General features: G+C 37.8%; 1 protein-coding gene across 3 annotated transcripts in view; it reads left to right on the top strand.

Annotated features, from left to right (window-relative positions):
• LOC125487965 overlaps nucleotides 1-25,143 on the top strand; it is a 31,905-nt gene extending 6,762 nt beyond the window's left edge. The window contains exons 3-4 of one of the 3 annotated variants that reach the window (XM_048620685.1): nucleotides 16,109-16,459; nucleotides 24,141-25,143. In XM_048620685.1, coding sequence (XP_048476642.1) covers nucleotides 16,109-16,459; nucleotides 24,141-24,145 — 356 coding nt within the window. In that variant the 3' untranslated portion in view covers nucleotides 24,146-25,143. Of the gene's footprint in view, nucleotides 1-1,179; nucleotides 4,204-16,108; nucleotides 16,460-24,140 lie in introns of those variants that run through there. The other 2 variants (XM_048620686.1, XM_048620687.1) reach the window with 2 other exon arrangements.
• Nucleotides 25,144-27,845: the final 2,702 nt, after the last annotated feature.

Here is a 27,845-nt window from a genome sequence, read left to right as displayed (position 1 = left end):
AAAAAAAGTTGAGTGAACTCGGTTTTATACTCTGCATGTTCGATGTAAGTTAGGTGAAGCCATTGAAACAACCTATAAGAATTTGTGTTGGTGCTGCTTGTGTAACCTACAAAATAGAGGGAGTGAGTTTTTGTTTTCTATTTTCTGGTTCACAGTCCAAACATGCAGGGAAATTTACAGGTTAAACGTTTGGAAATATTTGGGAAATTCACTCCAGAAACATAAGATTATCATATTGCTTCAGATGCTTTAGGCTGACATTCTGATTTCTGATTATCCGTGGATTCATGGAATCTGGAGAAAATGCTATGAAAAGCAATTGGCGATGGAGCCTGTTGTTTTCCGGATCAGGCACAATTGGGCTCCAGGTTCAGATTGCTGCTTATCATTTTTTCTTATTTCCGTATGTGTTCAAGTGCACGTGATTTTTTTAGTTTTAATATTTTGCAGTGATTTTTAACGATGACGATGATGACAATTTACCAAATTATTTTCAGAGATCTGGTTTGTATTCCAATTAGTTTTAAAACTCTTTAGTATTTCATGTTCGTAAACTACCAACAACAACCTTCCTTATTATGTATTTCCGCCACTGTTGTGTCATTGCAGTAAGGTGCTTGCCAGACCATAGCATATTAAGTTTACAATTGAACCTAATAAATGATTTCCGGAGACTTCCCAAGGAAGTGATGTTTCTTCATCAACTTTATTAGCGAAATAGATGACTTGTTTGAAGAACCCAAGAGCTCCACGGCTGCCATAAGTAAAACTAGACGATTTAGTCGAGATTAATTTATTATATACTTTTAAATTCTCCATTTGCATTGAGGGGATTACGGGCTCCTTGCCTCTGCCTCATAATCCAGTTCATCGAATTCCCTGCCCTGGTACCATGACTTTTGCATAATCGTTGGAATTGCTCTTCCATTTGCTAATTTACGCTTTTCACTTGGATGAATTTGGCAAATTATTTTGAAATTGTCTGACATGAAATCTTCCAAACAAATTTATACTGTGATTGCAAATGGTAAACAGAGATAAATGCACATCTTGAATGCTGCATTATCCTTCCATATTTGGGGTGGCAGTGCTTATGTTTAGATGAACAAGTGAATATCTTTACTTTTATTTTCAAAAGGAGACAGCTATGTAACGAGTTATCTTTATCATTTTTTGAAGTTTGTGAAACGATTGCAAGATATTGGAGAAAAAATGAGACAGCTTCTGTTACCACATTTGGTCCAAGCTATGATAACCCAACTTACATCAACGAACTTGCAGATGATGGGAAGACACCAGAGTGAAATTTGGAATTAATCGCAAAAGCAGATTTGATTAGTGTTCATTAAAAAGCTTGCTGGCAAACTATTATTTTCTTCCAATTTTCATGGGCGGCTAACATTGATGTCAAGTCTCGAAAGGAAATTACATATCATGCAGCATGAAAAGTGTTCACTGTTTGGACTATTATAGATTGATGCACTTCCACCAAGGTTGCTCAGGGAATATATGTTTGCCAAAACTTTGCTGAGATGTACCCCAGCAATCTGAACTTGGCCAAGACACTGCAATGAGATAGTGGCGAGAAATGGTTGCAACCACTTCTCCCAGACCATGATTTCTTTTTTTTAATTAATGAAGCAGAATACAGAGTTAACGGAAAGATCCTTGGCAGTGTGGAGGAGCAGAGGGATCTTGGGGTTCATGTTCACTGTTCCTGAAATCTGCCACCCAGGTGGAGAGAGTTGCTAAGAAGGCGTATGGTGTGTTAGCTTTCATTAATAGAGGGATTGAGCTCAAGAGCAGTGAAGTTATGCTCCAGCTATACGAAAGCCTGGTTCGGCCACATCTGGAGTATTGTGTCCAGTTCTGGTCGCCTCATTACAGGAAAGATGTGGAAGCGTTGGAAAAGGTGCAGAGGAGACTTATCAGGATGTTGCCTGGAATGGAGGGAAGGTCTTACGAGGAAAGGTGGAGGGATCTAAGGCTTTTCTCTTTAGAACGACAAAGGATGAGAGGTGACTTGACAGAGGTATACAAAATGATCAGAGGTATAGATATAGTAGACAGCCAGAGACTTTTTCCTAGGGTGGAGGTAGCTATTAAGAGGGGCCATAGTTTTAAAGTGAGTGGAGGTAGACATAGGCGAGACGTCAGAGGTGGGTTCTTTACTCAGAGAGTGGTTGGGGCGTGGAATGCATTGCCGGAGAGGGTAGTGGAGTCGGCCTCATTAGAGGTATTGAAGCGCCTAAGGTAGGGGTAGAGGTTAGATAGACCTTAGGATTAGGGTAAAAGTTTGGCACAACATCGTGGGCCGAAGGGCCTGTACTATGCTGTACTTTTCTGTGTTCTATGTTCTATGCTCTATTAATGAAAGGAACTGCAAAGCATCAGTATATTATTATCGATTGCTAAGTCAGTTCTCCAACACATGACTTCTAGAATACAGAAGTGATCAATAAATATGTCCCAAAGATAGTGGCAAGTTATTTATTTAGTCCTTATCACAACTGATATTTCGATTCAGATATCGTGCAATTTCCGTTCCTGAACGATGGCAAACATGTGGCCACATTCTTCAGTGACAATTAGATCATAGTGGTACCTAATTTTATCTGTTCACAATCGAGTTATTACTGAGCATAACCATTTGCATTTTTTTTTGCAAAGCCAAAATACGGAATCATATATTATATGTGAAATAATGATTTAGCAAAATTTGATGATCAATCCCAATTATGCATAGAAATCCACCAATGGAAAAAGTAGCAAGTTGATCAGTTAACGTCCGTTGAGGCACCCTGTTTCATACTGCAAGCTATGTATGTTGCCACGTACGTTGTAAATTCGAAAAAGAAAATACATGTCTAAAAATAGCACTTTTAATGATATTCTAAAAAGGTTGAAAAAAAAACATAGATTTTAGAAACAATGACAATACATTGCAGTTTATTTGGATAGAATACCTCAGAGGCCATATACTTTAAATTTAAGCATCATCTTCAAAAATCAAGAAAATTAATAAAAAAAAAATGAGTCTATTACATGCATGGCGTACGCTTACCGAGGAGATAATAGAAGTAAACTACATTGGTTATTTCAAGTCAAAAAGCATTAGATGTAATACAGGAGACAACACATTTTAAAAAAAAGCACTTAAAACTGATTTCATATATTAAAGCAGGAAGTATAAACTGTCTCAGTAGAGCAGTTATGCATGGCGTCTATTTTCCAAACCTTCATAGAATGGAGGCATTCTGCAGTTCATAATTGCTCTATTGAGAAGCAGTTGGGTGCCCTGTTTCGTTAAAAGCGTTTCTAACATCTTACAGGATATCATGAAGTGTGTAATATATTTTTAACATGAGCTGTTTGCTCAAAATGTCTTATTTGTTGTCTAATCATTGACATTCAGGGAACAGGGAGCAGAAATTTGAATCGTTGTATTGTATAACGCCAAACATTCATCATTGGATTTTGACAATTCGTATGCTGTCAATGTTATATACAATTGGACATTCTAAAAGGACTCATTGCAAATAGAGACCAGAAATTTGATTTGGAGCATAGATTTTTCGCTTGGTACAATACATTTTAACTTTTAGGTTAAATTTCAATTGATCATTAATTATTCATTCTCACGGTAACATTCCTAATTTGCAATCAGTGCATTTTTTGACGTTGTTGTAACTGAGACTGTGATTATATTTGCAAATTATTACTGCCGGTTGTGATATATTTAACGAAACTCACTGTAGCATCAGGAATTTTTTTTTTTAAATGCCTTAATGCAACGTTTTCTAATTGAAATCTTTCTTCACAAAGTCAGGTCAGCACCTGTTTTTGTTATGAATAATAAAAGTTTTCAAAAAATACCCCCTGAAAATAACAAAGAATTGATAGTTCGCCTAAAAATCATATCGTTGCGCTTTTCTCTTGTTGCTTTCTATTGAAATCTATTTCAAACATCATGACATATTTTTCACCTTATTTGTTTAATTATTTGATATCAGATATAATAGTCAAGAGATTAGTGGGTGTTATTCCATAAAGACAAAATAGCAATTGATTTAAAATACTTCTCACTACAACTTTTGCAACTGTGTATCCAACGAAAAAAATCTGTTATTCCTTCATGAGTAATTTAGAAAATTATATAAAACCTTGCACTTTGAACGAAATAAAATGCATAGTTGAACCCTGCATGTGCTTAGATTCTGTTAAATTCATGCCGCTATGCAGGTGAAGATGCTTGCGAAAAAAAAACAAATTCTATTCCTCTTCGAGCAACAGAGACCCAACAGGCAGATTTAAACATACAAGGAAACAAACAAGAATTTGAGCGGTAAAAAACTGCCAACATTCTTTTGGAAATTAAAGTAGTTTGACGGTTCATTCTTGAAAAATTTGGAATTCTCGTGGTCATAACAGAAAGGAGCATCACAAGAAGTGTTTAAAAAAGCCTATATGTAAGGAACAAGATTTTTTTCTTTTTTTGTTTTCAAGGTGACAGCACGATTTAAAAAAAAACACAGCGATCACAATGTTATATCATGAATGATTTGTTGAGAAGGTGGCATGGTGAGAACATTTATATACTCTCATAACAAAAAATAATTTATCTTTTCTGACATTACAAATAAGTCAAATCCTGCTATGAAACATGCTGCTATTAGAGATTAAGGGTGGAGTAAAGGGATGTAAATTTAACATAATCGCAACCAAATGCACATTAGCAATTAATACAAAAGAAAAATAATGTAAAGCTGTATCTTTGACATTTTGTGATAAATAGTAAATGCCTGCGTACTGAATGATGTCGACATATCCTCGAACTATTGCAATAAAAAAAAAAAAAATCCTTTTCTTTCAGAATAATCCCCAAGCAATTAAGCAGGTCACGGTTTCTGGAAGAGTGGCAATTTGGGAAATTAGATAACGGAAATTGAAATCTGCTTTGTGGAAGATGCCAGTATCAAATATCCAGATTGAGAAATTTGATGTGTCAGGAATGACGTTAGAATATTATGACAGAAGGGGTGAAGATTAATATAGTGACAGGGATATACTTGGTTAGTTTCGTAAGTCTATAAAAGAAAAATCAACTGAGATGTACAAAAAAAAAAGAAATGCTCTGAGTCAAGCACAAGTACGATGGGATTTGAAATTTGCAATGAAGGGCGCTCATCATTTTAATTTTATCATACTGGGTGCATAACATGATATGGAACATGTGTAATTGTCCCAGTTTCCTGATTCACAATTGTACATGAACTAACATACCTGGTTAACTGGATATTTCTTTAAGTGTGGTATGGCAGGAATTGCTAAATTTCAGAGTGAATGTTCTGTATCAATGTGCTGAGTTTCACATTGTCTGCACAGAATGGAGAAGAACTTATATTGGGATGAGGGAATCTCGTCTTCATATTGATGTGGCTACCAAGAACAGAGAGAGATGTTCTGCAAAATCACAGCTAGTTTCGAAGAAGGAATGGAAAAATCCAGAAGCGATAACCTGTATTTCATTAGTTGTGACTCTTGAAATAAAATCGCATCAACTAACCAGATTGCAATGATGAAGGTGTTAATCAAAACTGGAATGGAAGAATTGATTCTTCTCGTTGCAGAATTCACATCAGTACTGGGGAAAATGGTATCTATTCTGAAAGGGTGACTCAACCTGAGCAATACTGGGTCCAGTACTTATACTATTGCAAAACTGGGAGGTACAGAGGATTTTATGCAGAATAGTCAGGGAATGTATCAAATTTCAGAAGATGTAATAAATCAAAGCGCCATGTCAAGTCAGAAGATTATTAGCGTAGGAAGAGACAGAAAATGTAATTGTAAGTAATCCAACATATGGTAGCAGTCTTTAGCAAATGTTACCAAAGAAAAGTAAAGCTAAAGGCTTTGTGTCCGTTTGCAAATAACACCAAATACAACACAAGTAATGATGCAAATAAATACGATCTAGTAATCATTGCACATGATTGCATGATGGATTGTAGTAGGTCCCGAATAATGGGCGTTACTGACTGTCTCCATATATTCAGGGCTGTAGATTGGAGAAAAATGTGACTTTTAGCAAGTTTAAAGGGCACAAATAAATAGAGGCCCTCGTGCTTATATAGATAGCGCCTGGGGTGATTTAACAAAACAGTCGGATCAAAGAATGGTTATGAAGAAAACACTGGCGAGTAAGATTAGGGAGAATCCCAATTTATTCCATAAGTATATCAAAGGGAACAGGATAAATAGGGTCAGAATTGGACAAATAATTGAGCAACAGGATATCTTTGCCTGGAACTGGAGGACGTTAATTTGGTTTAAAACGAATGTTTGACAATTGTCCTCAGTCGGGAGATGGAGGATAAAGCTCCAGAATTCGTGAAGAGTAACTGTGAGTTTTTTTGAGCAGATGGAAATAGGGAGTGAGGGGATATTGGAGGTTTTGGCGGGATTAAATGCTGACCAATAATCAGATATGTACCCTCAACCACAATGGGGGCCGAGAAAGGAAATTGTGATTAATGTTCCTGTCCCAAATTTTTAATTGCCCTTTGGCAACATGGGAAGTGCCAAGATCATGGAGGAGAAGTATTGCATCACCACTTTTGAAAATACATGGGATCCAGGGTAAGATAGCGGGTTGGATCCAAAATAAAGTTTTGGTGGGGTGGATGATGGTGATGGAAGATATGTAATTTTATAGCTTGTACAACGATTGGCTGTGTGGTTGATAAAGAGAAAGAATGCCTTGGTTTGCAGTAACATATAGAAGAATTTGGCATACAGGTAGACACTAAGTGTCAGTAATAAACTCGAAAAGAGTAAAAGGACAAGGAGGTATTCAATAAATGACAGATCACTAAGAAACTCATGGGAAAAGCGGGATCTGTAGGTGTTGGTTCACAGATTCCTGAAGGATGCAGGGCAGAATATTTTCTTTTTGAAAGAATACTGAATATTTCTATTTTTCAACATCAGACAACATCATGAAGGTTATGCTGGAGCTGCGAAAATCATTGATTAGAAGCAAGTGCAGTACTGTGCTCAATTCTGTTCACCATAATATACAAAAGGTATGATCTCACTCGTGAGGATGCAGAAAAAAATTACCCGGATCTTGTCTCAGAGGAAGCATTCTCATTGTGAAGAGAGGCTAGATAAGCTTGGTTGTTTTCCTATGGCAGAAATAATTGAAAGTGAACATGATTTATGTCTGTAAGATTGAGAGTGGAATCAACAGGGTGGCAGAAGGCGGCTATTTTCCTTCAATTGAAATATTAACCACAAGTGTGGATACTTTTAAAATGAGAGTCGGGCGGTTCGGTGAGAACTGGAGTTCTTTCTTCATTGGTGGTATTCTGTAATGCATTATCTGCGAGGGTAGTTGAAGTACAACTGTCACAACACTTGAAAGTACTTGCATAAACATTTGAAATGTCATAACATTGAAGGTTAAAGGTCAAGTGCAGGGAAATGGGTCTTATGTATTTTTACAGTCGTTTTCTCGGTTCATCTTCAAAGGGTAGAAAGATCTCTTCAATTCTCTTTGATTCCATGCATCAATAATTATACAACAGCCCTGTACTTGATAATAAAAGCATATAATTTTGAAACAACAAAAGAAAAAAATTAGGTTGCATGACGAAATGTCGGCCAGTTTAAAGTAAGACTACAATGCACGTAGGATATTAGTAAGGAGGGAAGATTGCATCATAAGCCAAAACTAGGCAGACCTGTTCAAGGAAAGGAAGTTAAGGGATTTATTAGGATAATAAAATCATGTGAGTAACAGTTAAGGTGAATAGTAAAGGTCCTTTTGCTTGGGTAGGAAAGTTCAAAATTAAATGGCATACTTTTAAGTTGACAGTAGAACAATTTAACAGGGACCTGAGGGGCAACGCTTTGACACAGAGGGTGGTTCATACGTGGAAGAATTGTCAGAGGAAGTGGTAGATGCAGGTACAGTTACTACATTTAAAAGAACATTTGGGCAGGTGCGTGAATATGAGCGATTTAGGGAAAAAGCGCCAAACGCAAGCAATTGGGATTACTTTAGTTTGGGACATTTGGTTGACACACGTGAGTTGGACTCAAGGGTCTGTTTAAATGCTTTATGCGTCTGTGTATCTATGAATATTTAATTTTATGAAATAAAGAAGACAACAAATTGAGCAACTGTCATGCAGAACGTAAAGTATTCTGTAAAAAATAAACAAAGTAGGTGGTGTATACTACTCAGATTTCCTGTAGATATTTATTGAAAGGTCATCATTGTGGAACGTAAATTTCATGCTTTCGGTGGTGACACAGTGACATTGACTGAAGTTGTTGGTTAAGTGATAAATGAGAGTAAGCTTTTTTTTTAGTGCTGGCTGAATATACAGAGATGTGTGCTGCAGGGTCTGGTGCCACGAACCGAACTGCTCACAGTATGAATAAATCACTTGAAAAGAAATTCAAAAGGTTTTCTGCTGACAGAATGAATGGCTGGAAGGTAAGTTGTGAAGAAGCCATAAAGGACACACGAAATTATTCGTAAATGCTAATTGAGTGAGTAAAAAAACATATGGCAAATGGGTAATAGTTACTATAATTGTGAAATTATTTATTTTGGCTCAATATCTTTTTTTCTTAACGTGCGCCCTTTACATGACAGGTCTCACAGAGCTCTGAACTCCAGCGGAATCTGACTGTGCAACTGAATTAAACACAAATAGATAAAATTCAGGCTTGGCAAATGAATATGAAATTGAGTGCAGCTGTTTGTAAGCACTGTAATTCAGTTCAAAAATAAGGAGATTAGACGTTAGTTGCCAAGGGTACTACTGAGGCACATCTGGAATACTGTGCACTGCAATCAGTATCGTTATTCTTTAAGGAGTTGTTTGAAATATGATGACGGATTGTTCAAGCAGGAATTGGCAGCATTGGAGTGTAGACCTTTCAGGCGAGATTTGAGTGAAATAGCTCCTGTATAGATGTGGAATATATTTACCTGTGTAGATGTGGAGCATATATGTCATCTTGCCTGACAATTTAGAAGATTTATACACTATTGAAAGACATTTAAAACAGCGACCAGACCTTTCTTTAGTTATTTCAAAGATTCACGAGACTCTTGAACTCTCTTCCTGATAAGAAAGGTATTTTAAACACAATTGGTGATTTTTTTTTTTAAATGCAGAGGTCGATAGATTTTTCTTAATGAAGTAAGTGAAAGGTTGTCAGTATTGGCATGAATACAGATTTTGAATTATGATCAGCTCAGTTGTGATCCAAGGAGCTTCAGCTGGTCCATCAATGACTTTCTCTCCAGTAAATGACCAGGGTGGAGATGATCATCGAATATTGCACAACATTCAGCACTATTAGCAACTTCATAGTGAAGCGGGCTCGACAATATCCAGCCTTTTGCAGAAAAATCGCAAGTAATTATTACACCACATCAACACCTTACAATAACAGGCAATCTAACAAGCGCCCCTTGATTACCAATGTCATTATAATCAGTGAATATAGCACTATCAGTATGTTTGAGGATTACCACTGATCAGAAACTGAACTGGACTCACCACATAAACAATGGCTGAAAGAGGGGATCAGACGCTAGGAGTAATACGGTGAATAACTTACTGCCTGACTCCCCGAATTTTTCCACTATCTACACGGCTCCAATTAAAATTGCGATAGAACATTTCCCACTTGCCTGGATGAATGGTGCTTCAACGACACTCAGAAAGCTTCACACAACTCAGGACAAAGTAGACTGCTCGTTTCGTATCACATTCACAAGTATTCAGTCTGCCCACAACCGACGCTCTGGAGCATATTTGTGAACAATTTTCAAGATCAATTGCAGAAATTCACCAAATTACTTTAGTCAGCATCTTCTAAAACCAGAACCACTTCCATAGAGAAAGACAAGTACAGTAGATACACAGGAACACCACGACGTGTACGTTGGCCTCAAGTAACTTAAATCCTAAATTGGAAATATATCGCTATTCTTTTACTGTCATCATGTCAAAATACTGGAATTCACAACCTAACGGCATTGTGGGTTTACCTATAGGAAATGGATTTTAGCCGTTAAAGGAGGCAGCCCATTCCCACCTTATTAAGGGTAACTAGTGATGGACAATAGATACCAGCCCTGCCAAAGATGCGAACATCTTAATAGTAAACAAAGCAAAATGTTATTGGATTGGAGTGGAGAAACGTGTGCAATTCTGTTGACCACTATGATAAGAAGGTTATTATTAAATTTGAAAGGGTTCAGAAAATGATTTGCCAAGATGTTGCCAGCAATGGAAGGTTCGAGATATAAAAATAGACTGGAAAGGTTAAGACTTTATCACTGGAGCGGAGAGGGTTGAAGGGGTGGCTTTATTGAGGTTAATAAAATCATGAAAGGCATGAATAAGGTGAATGACAAAAGTATGTACCCTGGGGTTGGAGACTTAAAAACTAGGGGGCATATTTTTTTTAAGTGGAGAGGAGAAAGATTTAAAGAAGAACATGGGAACAAAGTTTTTATATAAGAATGACCCGTTTGAGGAATGAACTGCCAGAGAATGTGTTGGGTGAACACATGCTTACAAAGTTTAAAAAGACATTTTGATTAGTTCATGAATCAGAAAAGTTTGGAGGGGTATGAGCTAAGTGCAGTCAAGTGGAATTAGTTTAATTTTGAAACATCGTTGGCATTGACTGGTCGGACCGAAGAGCCTGTTTCTGTGCTCTATGACTCTATGCGTCTATGACTCTAAATCAATGTGTCAGGCATAACATAGATGAAGACTGATAAGGATCAGGTTAAAAAATATTCTATTAAACAAAGAAGACTATAAGGAGACACTATCATAATTACTCTTTTTTCACTTCTGTTAAGTGTTTTCCTTTCACACAAAACTTCTGCTTCTACACTGTGTGATGAATAAAAGCTGAACTTTTATGTTTTGACCAAATATTTATTGATTTGGAGTTAGTTCCTAAATATCTGTTCCGTTTGCAAGGCATACCAATTCATGACCATTTTTAAGGAACATGTTATTTCCAAAATCTACAGTTCAGACTCATTCATCGGTATCCTATCTCAAGATGCAGTCAGTTTTCCGTCTTACATTCTCCTTAACTCTCATTCTGCGTGGTAAGTCTTAGATGCTTGCAAGTCCATGAATTGACCAGTGAGAAGAATGCAACAATATTTTACATGATTTCTCAAACGTGCTTTTGTTGCAGTTGGAATTCTTTTTTTTTTTACATGTACACTTGCATCTCCAGAATACACTTATTGTTTTATTATTAGATGCTCTAAAGTCACTTGACGCACTTGTAGAGATTGCCACACACATATCAAAGTATCGATGACAATCCACGCAAAATATTACACAATTATAGAAGTCATGAGGGACTTCAATTATCCGTAGTTATTATAAATGTTTTTTTTTTCTCTCATTAAAAGAAGCAACGCTTAATCAATGTGATCAAAGTGTTCAGATTAATGAATGATTAAATATGAAATAATTTATGTGAACCCAATAAGCTAATGGAATAGAATTGACGATTGAACAAAAATAAATGTAGTTTAAGGGCATTTCTTGTTTACACGGCAGGTGGTTGTGATCTACAAATCACATTTTGTACATGTAGTGTTAGCTGATTCACTAGCAAACTTCAAAAGAGAATTGAGTAGGCCATTAAAAGATAGTCGAATACAGGGCGCTGTAAAGCAAGTCAGGAGGGCTGTTATATGAATAGTTATGAACAATACCCGATTCAGGCACAATAGAATGCCACCTTAGTTTGTGCTGCATCGAAGGTACATGTTAAAATTTGAAAAGGTTATGGAATCAGAATTACGTTGTTTTTTGTGTATAAGACAGATTTCGAGAAATTCATTGCAATAAAATGGAATGGGATACAGGGAAATATGGATCAATTATTTGTCCTGTGAAATTTCTCTTTCCCAAAGTGTGTTCTTTGGTAGATTATTGCCTCCTGATCCAAATTTGTATGCAGGATGAAATATAAAATTATATGGGCACGCATTTAATGTGCTCTAATTTATAAACTTTCTAATAATGTCATGGAAAACCAGATTAGAACGGGGTTTTTCATGTCTAATTGCAGACATGAGTGCATTAGAAATTTGTTCAGTCTGATGCCAGAAGGCGGGGTATAGAACTAGTTTTGATTTGATTTGGTGCAGAAATAAGTAACTGGAGGGTTCGTTATGCAGTTTGCTGGGCCTGATGTATTCATATAGAGAGAAGTCTGTGCCATATAGTTACTTTAGAACTAATCGAGATCTGTGCTGATATACAGGTTGATTCTTTTAATTTGACTGATACATGGTTATTGAGAGAAACCATAGCAATCTGATCCATTTCAGATTAATATAGTTCCACGAGCAAGAGCTGGAATGCATACTGTAATTGAGATCAGGCATTTTGGAGAAATGTCAGAAGTAGATCTAGTGCATAACTGATACAAGGTCGTGGTAAGATGACTGAAGTGCGGGCATTTTGTTTTTTAAATTCATTTGTAGGTTTCAGCGTCGCTGGCTGGCCTCGAGAGGTAGTGTTGAGCAGCCTTCTTGAACCGCTCTCGTCCACCAGCTGTGTGTTGTCCTATAATACCATTAGGGAAGGAATTACAAGAATTTAACCCAGCGACAGTGAAGCAACAGCGATGTATTTCCAATTCAGGATGGAGAGAGGCTTGGAGGGGAATTTGAAGTTGGTCGTGTTCCCATATATCTGCTACTCTGTCATTCTAGATGGAAGTGGTTGTGGTTTTGGAAGGCGTCGTCTAAGGATCTTTGGTGAATTTCTGCAGTGCATCTTGTATATAGTAGACACGACTGCTACTGAGTATCAGTGGTGGAAAGAATGGATCTTTGTAGATGTAGAGCCAATCAAGCAGGCTGCTTTGTCCTGGATGGTGTTACACTTCTTGAGCGTTGTTGGGGTTGCATTCATACAAGCAAATGGGGAGTATTCCATCACACTCCTGACTTGTGCGTTGTAAATGGTGGATGGGCTTTGAGGAGTCAGGAAATGAGTTACTCCCCGCAGCATTCCTAACCTCTGACCTGTGTTTGTAGCCAGTGTGTTTATGTTATGAGTCCTGTTTAAAGTCTGGTCAACGGTAACCCCAAGGATGTTGATAATGCGGGATTCAGTGATGGTAACAGCACAGAAAGCCAAGGGGTGTATTTTGATTGTCTCTCAGTGGTTATGGTCATAACCTGGCATTTGTGTGGCGAGAGTGTCACTTGCCACTTGCCAACCCTAGCCTAGATGTTGTCCAGATCTTGTTGAATTTGAACATGGACTGCTTCAGCATCTGAGGAGTCGCGAATGGTGCTGAACATTGTGCAATCATTGGTGAACATCACCTTATGATGGAGGGAAGTTCATTGATGAAGCAGCTGAAAATGTTGGGGCTTGGGATACTGCCCTGAGGAATTCCTGCAGAAAAGTCCTGGAGCTAAGATGACTGACCTCTAACAACCACGACCATCTTTCTGTTGTCAGGTATAACTCCAACCACCGGAGAGTCTGCTCCCCATTGATTCCAGTTTTGCCAGGGTTCCTTGATTCCACAGTCGATACAAAGCAACCTTGATGTCAAGTGCTGTCACTCTGACCTCACCTCTGCAATTCAGTTCTTTTTGTCCATGCTTGGACCAAGGCTGTAACGAGGTCCGGAGCTGAGTAGCCCTGGGGGAAACCAAACTGGGCATCATGGCACAGTTTCTTATTAAGCAGGTTATGTTTGATAGCACTGTTATCGATACTTCCTATCACTTTATTGATGATCGAGTGTAAACTGACAGGACAGTAATTGGCCGGGATGGATTTGTCCTGCTTTTAACGCACAGGACATACCTCGGCAATTTTAAAGGTTAACAGGTAGATACCAAAGTTATAACTGTATTGGAACAGCTAAGCCAGGGGAGCAGCAATTCTGGAACGCAATTCTTCAGCAATAATTCTGGAAGTTCGTCAGGAGTCGTAGCCTTGGCTGTATCTGGTGTCTACAACCTTTTCTTGATATCACGTGGAGCGAATAGTGTTGGTTGAAGACTGGTATCTGTAATGCTGAGGACAACTAGGGGAAGCCGAGATGGATGACCCACTCGGAACTTTTGGCTGAAGATTGCTATGAAAGCTTCAGCTTTATCTTTTGCTCTGTTGTGTTGGGGTCTTCCATGATTGAGGATGGGGACTTTTGTGCAACCTCTTCCTCCTCTCGAGAGTCGTTTAATTGTCTGCCAACGTTCATGACTGGACGTGAATGACTGCAGATCTCAATTCTGGTCAGTTGATTGTGGGAATGCTGAGTTCTGTTTATCACTTGCTGTCAAGTTGTTAGGCATGCAAGTATTCATGTTTGGTGGCTTCAGCAGGTTGACACCTCATCTTCAGGTATGCCTGGTGCTGCTCCTGACATGCCCTCCTGCACTCTCCATTGAACCAGGGTTGTTCTCCTGGTTTGATGGTAATGTTTGAGTTGTGCACATGATGTGCCGTGAGGTTACAGATTGTGTTGGAGTACTGTTCTGCTGCTGTTGATGGCCAACATCGTCTCATGGATGTCCAGTCTTCAGTTGTTAGATCTTTTCGAACTCTGTCCCATTCAGCACGATGGTAGTGTCATACACTATAATCGGGGTTATTCTCAAAGTGAAGCTGAGAATTTGTCCTCAGGAGGACTGCACGGTGGTCACTCTGAATTATAATTTCATGGATAGATGCATCGGTAGCTGGCAGATAAGTAAGGATGAGGCCAAGTATGTTTTTCCCTCTTGTTGTTTCCCTCAACACATGCTGCAGACCTAGTCTAGCAGCCGAGTCCTTTAGGAATCGACCAGCCAGATGTGTAGTACAATTGCGGAGCCACTCTTGGTCGTGGACATTTAACTTCCCCACCCAGAGTTAGTTTCGTGCCCTTGGCCTCCGCTTTGCCTCCTCCAAGTGTTGTTCAACATGGAAGATTACTGATTCATCAGCTGTGGGAGAACATCACATGGTAATCAGCAGGAGGTTTCCTTGCCCATGTTTAACCTGAAAGCATGAGACTTCGTGGGGTCCAAGCATCGAGGACTTCCAGAGCAACTCCCTAGTGACTGTATACCATTGTGCTGCCACCTCTGGTCTGCTTGTCTTGCCCGTGAGAATGGTCGTATACAGGGATGTGGATGGTGGTGTCTGCGGCATTGTTTGTAAGTTATTATTCTGTGAGTGTGACTATGTCAGGCTGTTGCTTGACTATTCGGTGAGGCAGCTCTCCGAATTTTAACACTAATCGCCAGATGTAAGCAAGGACCACTTTGCAGGGTCGACAGAGCTATTTCTCCGTTACCTTTTCCAGGGCCTAGGTCGATGCCAGGTGATCCGTCCACGTTCATTTGTCTGAGACTTTGTAGCGATTGGTAAAGCTGAATATCTAGATAGGCCACTTCAGATGACGATTGAGACTCAACTTGTAGTCATATGTAGACCAGACCAGGTGAGGATAACAGATTAGCTTTCCCAAAGGAGATTTGTGAACCGGACGGATTTTTTTTTTTCCTGACAATCGGCAATGATTTCATGCTCTTCAATAGATTCTTAATTCCAGTTTTTATTTCCCGCTCATTCTTGAATTCAAATCTGCCGTGGAGACATTCAAACCCGGTTTCCCAAAATATTAGCTGATTTTATAGATTAACAGTGCAGCGGTAATACCGCTAGGCCATCTGCAACACCCTTGGGCCATGATAAATGAGGAGGATTTATTACCTGAAATAATACTATGACACCGTTTTCGTCTGTAAGCCTTTCATAATCCAGATGTACTGGGACAGTTACATCTCATAAGCATTCTGGAATTTAAAATTTAATCTCAATGCTCCTCTTCACATTTCTATTATTTTCTGCGTATTTTCTGTTGCTGGCTGGCATGTCAGACACGGTCACATTTTGAGCTGTACTTTTTGAACATTGCTTGAAATATTGTGTATTAGCAGAAGTTTAAGTATCTATGTGCACAGAGATTGTCAATTAAAATGTCCTAATCATAATGTATTTATTCCCTGTTCTAGTGTTTACTGCAGAGGACTTAACATCGAACAAATTGGTTACAGGTTATTTGGGAATGGATGTGGAGCTTCCTTGTCAGTTGAAAACTTCTCGAACTGATCTGAAAGTCGTACTATTCTCCTGGGTGAGGAATGCGGGCCCCAGAAAATCTATTGCAGCATACAGTCCAACATATGGTGTAAGTTACCCCCAGCAGCATGGCTCAAACCGGCTTTACTTCAAATGTCCTTCTACCCATGATGCAACACTTGTAATTAGAGATTTGACAATGTGGGATGCTGGTGACTACAAGTGCCTGTTCACCACATATCCCAATGGAAGCATATCAAGTGAATTTACGCTGAAAGTATTAGGTAAGTTCATGTTCCATGCACTTCAGAATACTCTACTCTTTGCAGAATCAAGATTGGAGCAAAAATATTTCAACACGTGTTTGAAATGTTAGTACCAATTCTGAAATATTTATTAGAGTATATAATACTTTGACTTATTCATTGTTTTAGTAAGTATGTGTATCCCTCTCAAATTTGCATAAATCACTACATATTCATTCAAGGGAAGTAAGCATTTTCGACTGGTCATTATTTGTTACCAACCTGTAACTATCCATAAGATGTTGGGGAAGAACCAGGTTAACATAGAACATAGAACAGTACAGAACAGTACAGACCCTTCGGCCACACGCTGTACCGATTAATTATCCTACTCTAAGATCAAACAAACCTGCATACGCTTCATTTTACTATCATCCACGTGCCTATACAAGAGTCGCTTAAGTGTCCGATGTTCTTGAATTGTAGGAGTTCCTGTAATGTAAACAAACTGACAGTGCTGTTCTAAGACAGCTAAAAGATTTTGGCTAAGCTACGGTGATGTAATATACCTCTAAGTCAAGCTGATATTTAATTTCACTTCGTGAGCGCTTTATCTCCAGCAATTTCTCGACAACTGGATACAGATCACGTCTTGAAGGTGTTGTTGAGTAAATCTACTGAAATTCCTGCCGTTCTTGAGGGTGGTATGCAATTCTGTTGTTGCACCTCGATCATGCAGAGAGTTAATGTACAATGATGAATCGAGTGTTATTAATAGTTGATGCCTGTTTGCTTTAGTTTGATGTCAAGACATTTAAATGTATTTGGCATTGTATTCATTCACGGCGGTACAGTGTATTCCATCCCATTGCTGACTTGTTCTTTTCGAATTTTGAGTAGCGACTGGACAGCCATTACATGAGGCACTAAAGAGAGAATTCCAAATCTCTGATCATCTGTAGCAAACATGGTAGAGCAATTACTAATTTCCATAGAATGCAATTTATTTTTTAGGGAGTTTGAGAAGGCCGTTAGGCCTTCAAGATATGTTTATTGGACCCAACCAAGATAAGAGGCGAGATTTCATCCCTGTGTGATATTTCGTGGTTTAGAAGAATTGACCGCTGGAACAGTATTTTGATAATTATTACTAGTTATGATATAAACTTTCTTTTACTGATTAATGGGATAAGGGCGTCGCTGGCTCAGCAAGCATTTATCAACCATTCCTAATTGCCCTGAGGACAGTTGAGAGTCAATCAAATTGCTGTGGGTCTGGAGTCACATGTAGGCCAGACGAGGTCAGGATAGCAAATTTCCCTCCGTAAAAGACGTGAGTGAACCAACCAATTTTCCCCAATTACCGACGATGGATTCATGATCATTATTAGATGACTCTTAATTCCAGAATTTTAATTGAATTTAATTTCTGCCTGAATGGAATTCGAACCTGGATGGTCTGAACGTTAGAGATAACAAGGTGTAGAGCTGGATGAACACAGCAGGCCAAGCAGCATCTGTTCATCCAGCTCTACACCTTGTTATCTCAGATTCTCCAGCATCTGCAGTTCATACTATCTCTGGTCACTAAATTAATAATCTAGTGATAATACCGTTGGATCATTGCCTTTACATTTTTGGCAAGGCGTGTTAATTAAATCCGTTATTGTTCAGTCTCTGTAATGGAATTGGAAATTGAAGCAGTAAATCTGCTTGTCTATATATCCATTATGAAACTAAATTATCATGAAACAGTTAGTTCTAATGGACGTAAAGCTTTGACTTTTAGTTTGGATGTCATTAAGTTGTCTGACAAGAACTTCGTTAGCAAAGTTATCCATTGTGATGCAATTCGTTAATTCCACCAGCGAATTTGGCTGTGATAATTGCCTGTTTAGTCATTTAAAATATCAGTTACAAGTGAACCACGTTGCTTCTTGGCTTAAATAGAGGTCAGGCAAAATATAAACAATGTGATCTCTTAAATAAAGAACATTAGCAATCAAGACAAGTCTTTATAATAATGGAGTGAGGGCAGAGCAACCGACAATAATAATTCTCTCCTACATATGCACTAAGTATTAATTAATGATGTCATTCGTTCAGCGTGTTTTAAATTACTTAATTAATTAGATCGAGTTTCCATAGCTATAGTGCTGTGGTTTGAGATTAAGCTGCCAGGTCTATAAGAAAAAAAATGTTCTTTTGAATTTCACATGTTACCATTTCTTTGCATTAGATCACTTTATTCATTGGCCTTCAATTCTAGCAGTGACATAATGGCGGATCATTCAGCTGCTTGAAATGATAGTCTGGTGCAATCATGCAGATGTCGTTGCTTAAATGTTTACTTGATCTGAGGGTGCGAACTGCTTCTATTTACTTCAACGAGCTGGCAGCCTCCCTTTCAAAGTGTTATAAAGCACAGATTGAACCCCAAGCCCCCGAGAACTACAAACGAGATACCCAAGAAGGAGCACCTCGCCCTATAATATGTAAAAGGACTGTGAGATGTGTGAAAAGTGATGTAATCCTTTTTCTTTGGCTATTTGTAGTGGTTACGTAAAGTAGACCCCTGACACTCATTTTAAAAACTAACAAGGAACAATTTATTTATCTAACTCTAACAGTGAACATATTAACTAAACGATAAACAAATAGGATCAATACCTTCTAACGACTAACTATCCCCGAATGAAGCAATATTCTAGTGGCATGGTGTTCCAAAAAATATTAGTCCCATGTATATTATAAGAAATGGAATTAAGTCTTTAGAAATAACACCCAGCTTACGTGTTTCCTGGAATGTTCTGTGCCTTCTCCGTCGTTTCTTTTGTCAGGAATGTCTTCTCCGTCGTTCCTTTTGATAGGAATATCAATTAGGTTTGCCTTTGTTACCGTTGTTATTTTCTTGGTGCTGTCTCTAAGATGCAGCGGAATCTGTGAGCACTAAGGACTCTCTCTTGAGAGCTGAGGGCCATTTGTTCTGGCAGATAGCAGCCAGCTCTGGTGCTTTGCCCAACTGCCACCTACTTTTTATACCCTTGATGCCATTTCAATATTTTTGACAACAGGCTTGGTCCTATGATGTCAAAACTATCAAATTTAAATTTAATAGGCTTTTGGTATCTCAGCGCCTGATTCAAATTGATTGCTTAAATTCAAAAGTCTGCTGTCTCGGTTAAAAAAAAAAAAATGCTTCTTGGACGGCTAACTGTACAGCCTTTCGGTGCAAATGTTTCAATTCGGGTGCTCTCTCCGTACTTGGAAACGTCCAAACTGCTGCTCACAGATATCCATTTTAAATCTCTAAGCTCAGAATAACCACATGATCTTCTAAGTTACCGCACAATGCTTTCCCATCACCCCCTAGCATCTTGCAAACACGGAATTCTAACTTCCTGCCTCCCAATCTACAAGTTGTCTACCCAACTTCGCAATAAAAGAGAGGCAACGCCGACGTTCCAGTCAAACTACATTCTTGAAATATAATTTTGAGGCACAGTGTCTGTTCATTGTCACATGGTCTTCCGCAATACGCTGCCATATAATTCAGTTCTTTGATTTTGTAAATTGCAAAAATGATCAAAATGCGAGAAAGAAAAACTTCTTTGGCTCTTTTTGAGTCAACATGCAATTACCTAATTATGTGAAAATCTTTTTTTTTTTTCTCCGGCTGGCTTTATTAATTGACTAAGCAATATGTTTTCATTTACCATTTTTTTTCTCACTATTTATGCACTGCATTGGGCTGCATGAATCTTCAACGAGAAAGATTATAAACATTAGTTTCTATAACAACAGCTGCCTGTTCATCTGTCTGAGTGATGTTTTTGCCACAATTTCAGTACACAGCATTATCTTTCTTTCTTTGTAGATAATTTCTTACTTGAAGGACGCACGCATACTTTCTCAGCTGCAGTGTATGTGATAGTCGTGCTGCTACTTGTCACATTGCTATTTCGCTTAGCAACACTATTGTACAAAGCACGGACTCAAGGTAAATCTTTGTATAATACATGCATAGGCTCTGAAGAATTTTAACGTAACACAAGCAAACATTCTCCATCAACTTCCATGATTTCAATGCTTAATTACACAAAATATGTTTCAGTCAAATAAAACAGTTAAATAAAACGATAATGTGTTGGAATGGTCGAGATTTGGTTGAGTAAACACAGTCAGGAACATCAGCAGGATGCAAAACATATAGTCACCAGATCCATCAAACAGCACATACTGAAGGGTCCTGAAATAGTCGATGAAAAACGTTGTTTGCTGTGGTGGAATAATCTTGAAGTGTAGAAACATATAAAAACAGAAATTTATGATAAACTTCGCAGATCGAGTCACATCAAGGAGAGAAAATAATGTTGATGCATCAATTCCATCACCCTTCTTCAGACGTTCTTAAAATTAGGATATATATACATATATATATATATTCCCTCAGATGGACACGAATGTGTTTAAGCTGTTTTTGTGCAATATTTTAGAACTAACTAGTATTAACTACACCGAAAACTTCGTTAAATCATTGTACTCTTCGCTCACATCTTAAATTAGAAGCTCTGAGTGAAAAAGAAATACACCTTCAATCTTTTATTTCTTTAATTGGATACCCTTTATTATGAAGCTCTAACCTAGTGCTCTATGCTGCCTGTATAAGAGAAAAAGAAAAGTGAGATAGGCTCCGCCTGATCAGGTCACAACAGCACCACATATGACTCACTTTTCAATACTGCACTTGCCAAAGCGAAACCAAATTTATGCCAGGAATTAGCACATTAGAAACAAAGAATATAGAGGCAGGGTGAGGCGGTTCAGCTCTGAGAGCTGGCTCCACCTTTCGTTCTGATTTTGGCTGATCATGCAACTCAATAGAATGTCCCTGCTTCTCCCCTGAGCATATTCTTTGATGCATGCGCTTTCAAACATTTTCTTGACATCACACAAGGTTTCAGCCGAGACTGCTTTCTGTGGTACGGAATTCCACAGGCTCACCACATTCTGGACGAAGGAATTTCTCCTCATCTCAGTCTTAAATGTTACGAGAGTATATTAAGAAGATAGTCTAAACGCCAGCGTTTTTTTCTTACTTTTAATGGTTCCTGTTGCAATTTCATTGGTCAACTACCAGGTTTGAAGTAAAACACATGTTATTTTTGTTGTACTGATAAAATGCAAGCAAATAACGAAGAATTAGAATGAGTTATCACTGTTGTAATACTTAACAGAATAACTGGTTATTCAACTTCTAAAAACAACAACTGTTCCAATATAATAATATTACTTAAACATAGCCAGGGCAAAGATAAATTCAGTAAAATAGACTGCCTCGCATGAAATTTTGCAGGTTTCTGGGATATTCCCACTCATTCTTCAATACTCCGGAGAAAATAATCCTAACCAATACAATATCTCTTCAAATATCAGTCCCACCATCCCAAAAATAAATCTGGTAAACTTTCACTGAAATTCCTTGATAGCAAGAACATAGTTCTTTGTACAACCAAGCGCACTATATTCCACGTGTTGACGTAGAAATGATCTCGAAAATTGTAGTACAATATCCTTGCTCCCTAACTCAAATTCTCTCATTCTGAAGTACAACGTACAGTATTTCTTTTTAACTCCAGCTGCATCTTTTGCTTATTTTCAGCGACGGGTGTACGAGGATACCCATTTCTTGCTACATATTTTGCACTTTCCATTCAGATAATAATCTGTCTTCCTCTTTTGCAACAAATGTCGATAACATCACATTTATCTTCACCATACTACACGTACCATGCATTTACCCACTTACTTAGATTGTGAAAAATCACACTTTGGATGTGTTATAATTTGAACAATTGTCTCTGTTATAAAAAATAACAAGGAATCTAAACACATAATAGCAACGTTTTTCAATTTCTGCTTTGCTCCGTTTGAAACAAGTAATGTGAAATAGGGGAATATGTGGAAAATAAACAGATGCATAGAGATCATTTCAGTTTAAAAGCATGTTGTTACTTTAAAGATATTATTCATCTTTTCCGATACAGATGTTAAGGTCTATTCTTCTAAACTACAGGTATGTTGATGCCGTAAAAAAATAAAAAAAGGTAGCTCATTAAATTATTTCTTCTGCTCATAACACTTTGCACTATGATGGTTGTTTAAACTGTTTTCTTACTTTGATTTAATACATGGGACCATTCTTTATATTCTGTGCTCTGTTTAGATGACGTGAATGTCCCTCGTGCCAGATAATCAAAATATGAATCCAAGGTCTCAATTCATCAGCTGACAGCTTTGTTTTAAAATTACTGACCACTTTTGTGCTCAATAATATGACAGAAAACCATAAGAATTAGCAAGTATCTTATGGGTGGTTCAGCTAAACCAATTGAAAACTGTATAGGTAATAAGAAAAACAAAAGTTGATGGAAAAGATCAACAGGTCTGGCAGCATCTGTGAAGAAAAAAAAGCAGAGTTCATGTTTCGGGCCCGGTGACCCTTCCTCAGGACCAGGTTAACTGTATAGTTAATGTCTACTCATTATTAATATGCAATCATGAAACAAAAACAATAAACATGGAAGTCCTGTAACTCAGTTGCAACAATGGAGGGCTGTTTTGAGTCGCTTTAGGGTGAACCCCTTGTGCTTCTGCGTGTCTGTCTGTAAGCACAGATGTTCATATAATGTGGTCGGTTATATAAATTCCCCTGCTCCCCCACCACACCCAAACCCCACCCCCCAAAACACACACACATTTCGAGCCCATGCATTTCTCTATTTGGTATTTTGTTTGTTTATATGCAAACCGTTGGTATTCATCAAAAAAAACACATTTTCTCAAATTGGCAAATGGACATAAGGAGTAACACAATATTAATTAACCTTAATATGATGTCAGCTGGAATTTCATTTTAAGTGTGTCGAACCTGTTTTACAGGGACAAGAGTAAGTTTATTTTCTGATAATTAAATCCATTACGTAACAACATAAGGAGGTTACTTCGACTTTTCAGTCTGTTGGTCAGTGACAAGTGGACATTGTTCCGCCCTCTCTGATTTTATATCAGCATTAGAGGAGGTCTTTCAGCTTCTCCTTCCATTTACAAAGGAATAGTTTCGAAACACTCACCGTCTTAAGACTGTTAATCAGCCATGATAATATGTATCCACGTTTTGCCAAACATTAATCTCGTTCAAAAACGTTAGGGAAACAAACAAAGAATGGAATGGGAGCTAGGATTATGAGCAGGTAATGCACCTACAATATGTTATCCTTTCAAATAACATGCCATACTAATAGTCAGTCCACTAATCATTGTCAGTCCACTGTCAGTCCAATAGTCATACAATTTGGACTTTCTTGATCCACGTCTGCATCCCTTATCAATGTAAAAGCAAAATGACAGTTGAATTGGAGTTTTGACCAAAGATGAAGACCAGACTTTTCACATGATGGATTGATGAAGGATGCTGCCAGTGATCACTTGGCGTCAACAGAAAAATTCAAAACCTATCCTATCCGTTAGAGCCACAAGATTAAATTGGTAAAACACGAGGCACAAGTCAATTACTTGTACAAAAAAGAAATGGTTCAGACTTCCCAATACAGAGACAGTAGAGTTTGAGGACTTTTATTGACTAAAAGTGTAAGTGGTACACTGTAGTTCATTTCTGAGGCAATGAGTGACAAGCAGCGCCATGTTTTCTCTGTTGCAGGGTGACTGTCTGGTCGAGTATGCCAACTTAAATCTTCAAAGTTCAGGTACAGAAGAGAGACAAATAAACAAACTTCCAAATGAATTAATTACTAATTCTAAGGCGACTGTGTATGCAGTGGTGAACAGCGAACCAAGTAATCCATCTCATAAGTAAACATATTCCATCAATAATATTTTAAAAGCTTTATGTGAGATATTCTATGAAGAGATACAACTCTTTTCAGGTATCCATGTTAACATTATTTATAAACCATTGAGAAAGCTCTTAGAAATGACTTGCATTTCATCATTTTTAAACTGATGACGATTGATTCATAATTACGCCATTCTCTCCAGCCTTCGGATTGTTTTGTGTAATGGATGTATACAGAACGGGCACAACAAAGCGGATTGCTAAGTTTAAACTTTCTTATTTTTAACGCATATAAAAATTAAGACCCACAATTCTGCAAAATATCAGAATAACTTTCTACGCCAATTCATGGGAAAAATGTACGTTGGTACCTGGAATAATAGCTAAGGGCATACAAAACTTGTACTGACTGCTCTGATATTAATCCTTCTTATTTTGTTTGAGTAATCACAAAGTGATTAAGATAAGTTATTTGTAAACAATTGCTAATGATGTTTAGATTGCCGAAAATTATGAATCCAATTGATACTTGTATGGTCAGTTCATTTGTTCTCTGATACAAGAATGGAGTAGAGATTGAATAGGGATTAAAACTATGCATCGAACACATCCATGTGTGAAGCACATTTTTAAAATTATATATCTGAATATATATGAATCTTTAGTTTGTCAGGGTCTCCTATAATGCGAGTAGCAAAGGTGAATGTCTTAGATGAAAAAGTTTGTTCGAAATGTGGGAAATAATAACTATGTTATCGAGGTTATCAGGTACTGATAGTAAACTGAACAGTGCAGCGTTCTTTACTGCTACACCGAAACTTTTCAATTATTTTGTTCACATGATTAAAAGAAAACATTTTAAAAAAATTCTTTCGTCACAAAAGTTTCTTCTTTGCTTTTTTTTCCCTGGAATAAAATTCTGTTCTTCATAGCATGTGGTTATTACTGTCATACAAGCAGTCTTTTCCCATTCAGAATGGGCTTTGTGATTAGTGATTTTGTGAGCTACATCAGATGACAGCCAGCCGTCATTGGCTGTTTAACTGGAATCACGTTTAAGCAGGAAACGTTGCAAATTTCATGCACTAATTGATTTGAGGGAGAAAAAAAAAACACGGTTCAGACAATCGATGGCTGATTGACACGGGACAGTGTTTCTGAAGTGGGCCTCATAAGTCAAAGTGCATCTTTTCGTTAGTAAACGATGACAGTTATGACAGTATTGAATGACATTCCAATTGGATTGATTGAAAAGAAGGATGAGAGCCCTTAGGACGGGGCTTGGACCCATGTTTGTTCGTAACAGCATCGGTTCCTAAGTTAAGAATGAAATGATGTTGCCAGAAGCCCACTATCCACAGTATTTCACTCCGGCATTTTCAACAATTAAGTGGAAGCATTAATTCCAATGAAACTATTTACAACTCCTCCATACCTATATTTTCTTTTCCCTGTTCTTACTTCTTATTCTATAACATTGCTATGCATCATCATTTATTTAGTAAGTTAATGTTCCCCATGATTCTTCCTCCTTCTAAAGGTCTCATGCTGCTTCTCCGTTCTGTCCTTGCATCTGTATTTGTTTAAAGTGCTATGCATTTATTACAATTACAGCTTGTGACTGTAGGCATTCCTCAACACTCTAATCTGTTGTCATACTACAGCTGGTACTAATGCGCTGAACATATACTGTTGCAGAGATAACAAAATCTGAAGTAACATCCCAGTGGAGCGTATGATGTTGTCAGAAGCTCAGTATCCACAGTATTTCACTCCTGCATTTTCAACAATTAAGTGGGAGCATTAATTCCAGTGTAACTATTCACAACTCCTCCTTTGAATACATACTTGGAATATGGAGGTTTTGTGGTTAGCACTGTCACTTTACAACGTCAAGGTCCCGTATTTGATTCCACACTGAGGCGTCTGTCTGTGTGCAGGTTGCACATTCTCCCTGTGTCTGCGTGTGTTTCCTCTAGGTGCTCTAGTTTCCTCCCACAGAATAGAGATAAATAGGTCAGGTGGATTGAATGTAATAAACTACCCATAGTGTCCAACGATGTGTAGGCCAAGTGGATTAGCCATGGGAAATGCAGGGTTATATGGTAGGGGTGTGGTTCTGGGTCAGATGTTCTTCAACGAATCTGTATGGACTCGAAGGGCTGAATTGCCTATTTACAAAATTGTAGGATTCTATGTTTGACATTTTTGTTAGTCCGAGGGTGCAACAGGCCTAACTAAAATTTCACTGGAAATCAAATCGTTAATAGTTTAATGAATATCAATGCATATTGATGATTTCAAACATTACTTCAATGTAATGACTTGCAAATTCATGCATGCTTTTGAAATGAATGAATCCTACTTCCTTTACTAAGAATGTAAAGTTTCACATTTAAGGTCTGACTTCGTTATTTAATGCCTCATGACCTGCCCACGAATTTTGACCAGAACATTCAAGTCGGTAACAGACTACCATGAACTGACAGACGTGCAAATCTAATCTTAATTCCAATTGCACCATAACAGAATTAAGGACGCCAGAAATCTGAAATAATGAAAAAAAAATGTTCATCACTTGCGAAGGGAGAATCAGTATTAACATTTTTGTTGTCTAAAATGGTTCGTCTTCGAAAATGAAGAAAGAATTCAGCAATTGGAAAATTCTGGTATAACATATTTAGCCATTAAATGATCGATTCTCGTCGACTGCATTGCATCATGCATTATTGAATTTCTAACTTGATGTAATAGTCTGCTGTAAACCACGACTTTCACTCGCACAGCATTTTTTTTATAATTTCCAATTGACAGTCATTAATGATTGCATTCAATTGTAAACATACATGACACTAATTTAAGAATAAATGTTCCAACTTAGCAATGGACTGCAGTTCCCTAACTGGATGCGAGGATGTTCAGAGTTGGCTAAAACCACTTTGCTGCATCTCGATTGTATCATTATTTTATACAAGAAAGCTATAAAACTAGTGAGCAAACAATGTTAAAGCCTGCTGCCAAAATCCCTTGAAATACATCAATCAGTGTCACACAACAAACACCACTCTTCAAAGGAAACCCTTCCGGCACTGAACTGCACTCGAATGTTGTCTGTTGTCTTTTTATTGTTGTTGAATGTTCCATCAACATATTTATTCTACTTGTCATGCCACGGCAGCCAGAAAAGCTTTCAGTTCCATCTCCTTACAAGACTTTTCCTTTCTTTGGTATTAAGGGAAACCTTTGATTCAAATTGAAAACCGCTGGTTTGGAGTACATGGCCTTCACAAACACTGTCAATACAAAAATGCTGCACAGCAAGGTTGCAATGTAATTATTAGTCATGGAAGGAAAGGTGCACGAGCAAAATTGACACAAAACTGTTTGGATAATAACAGCAACTGGATAATAACTGTTCGTGCACATATTCTTCAACGAACCAAAAAAAACAAAAATCTTGTGCAGGAATTCTCCAGTGGTCGGTATTAAGTTCTTGACTTTTTATGACATACATTAACAACGCAGCTCTTTTTGACAAGGTGATAATATCAATTTTTCAATGGACTCAAA

Source organism: Rhincodon typus, chromosome 47 (genome assembly GCF_021869965.1).
Source record: "Rhincodon typus isolate 14 chromosome 47, sRhiTyp1.1, whole genome shotgun sequence".
Taxonomy (NCBI): domain Eukaryota; kingdom Metazoa; phylum Chordata; class Chondrichthyes; order Orectolobiformes; family Rhincodontidae; genus Rhincodon; species Rhincodon typus.
Note: the sequence above shows the minus strand (reverse complement) of the source record. Positions and strands in the feature narration are given on the sequence as shown.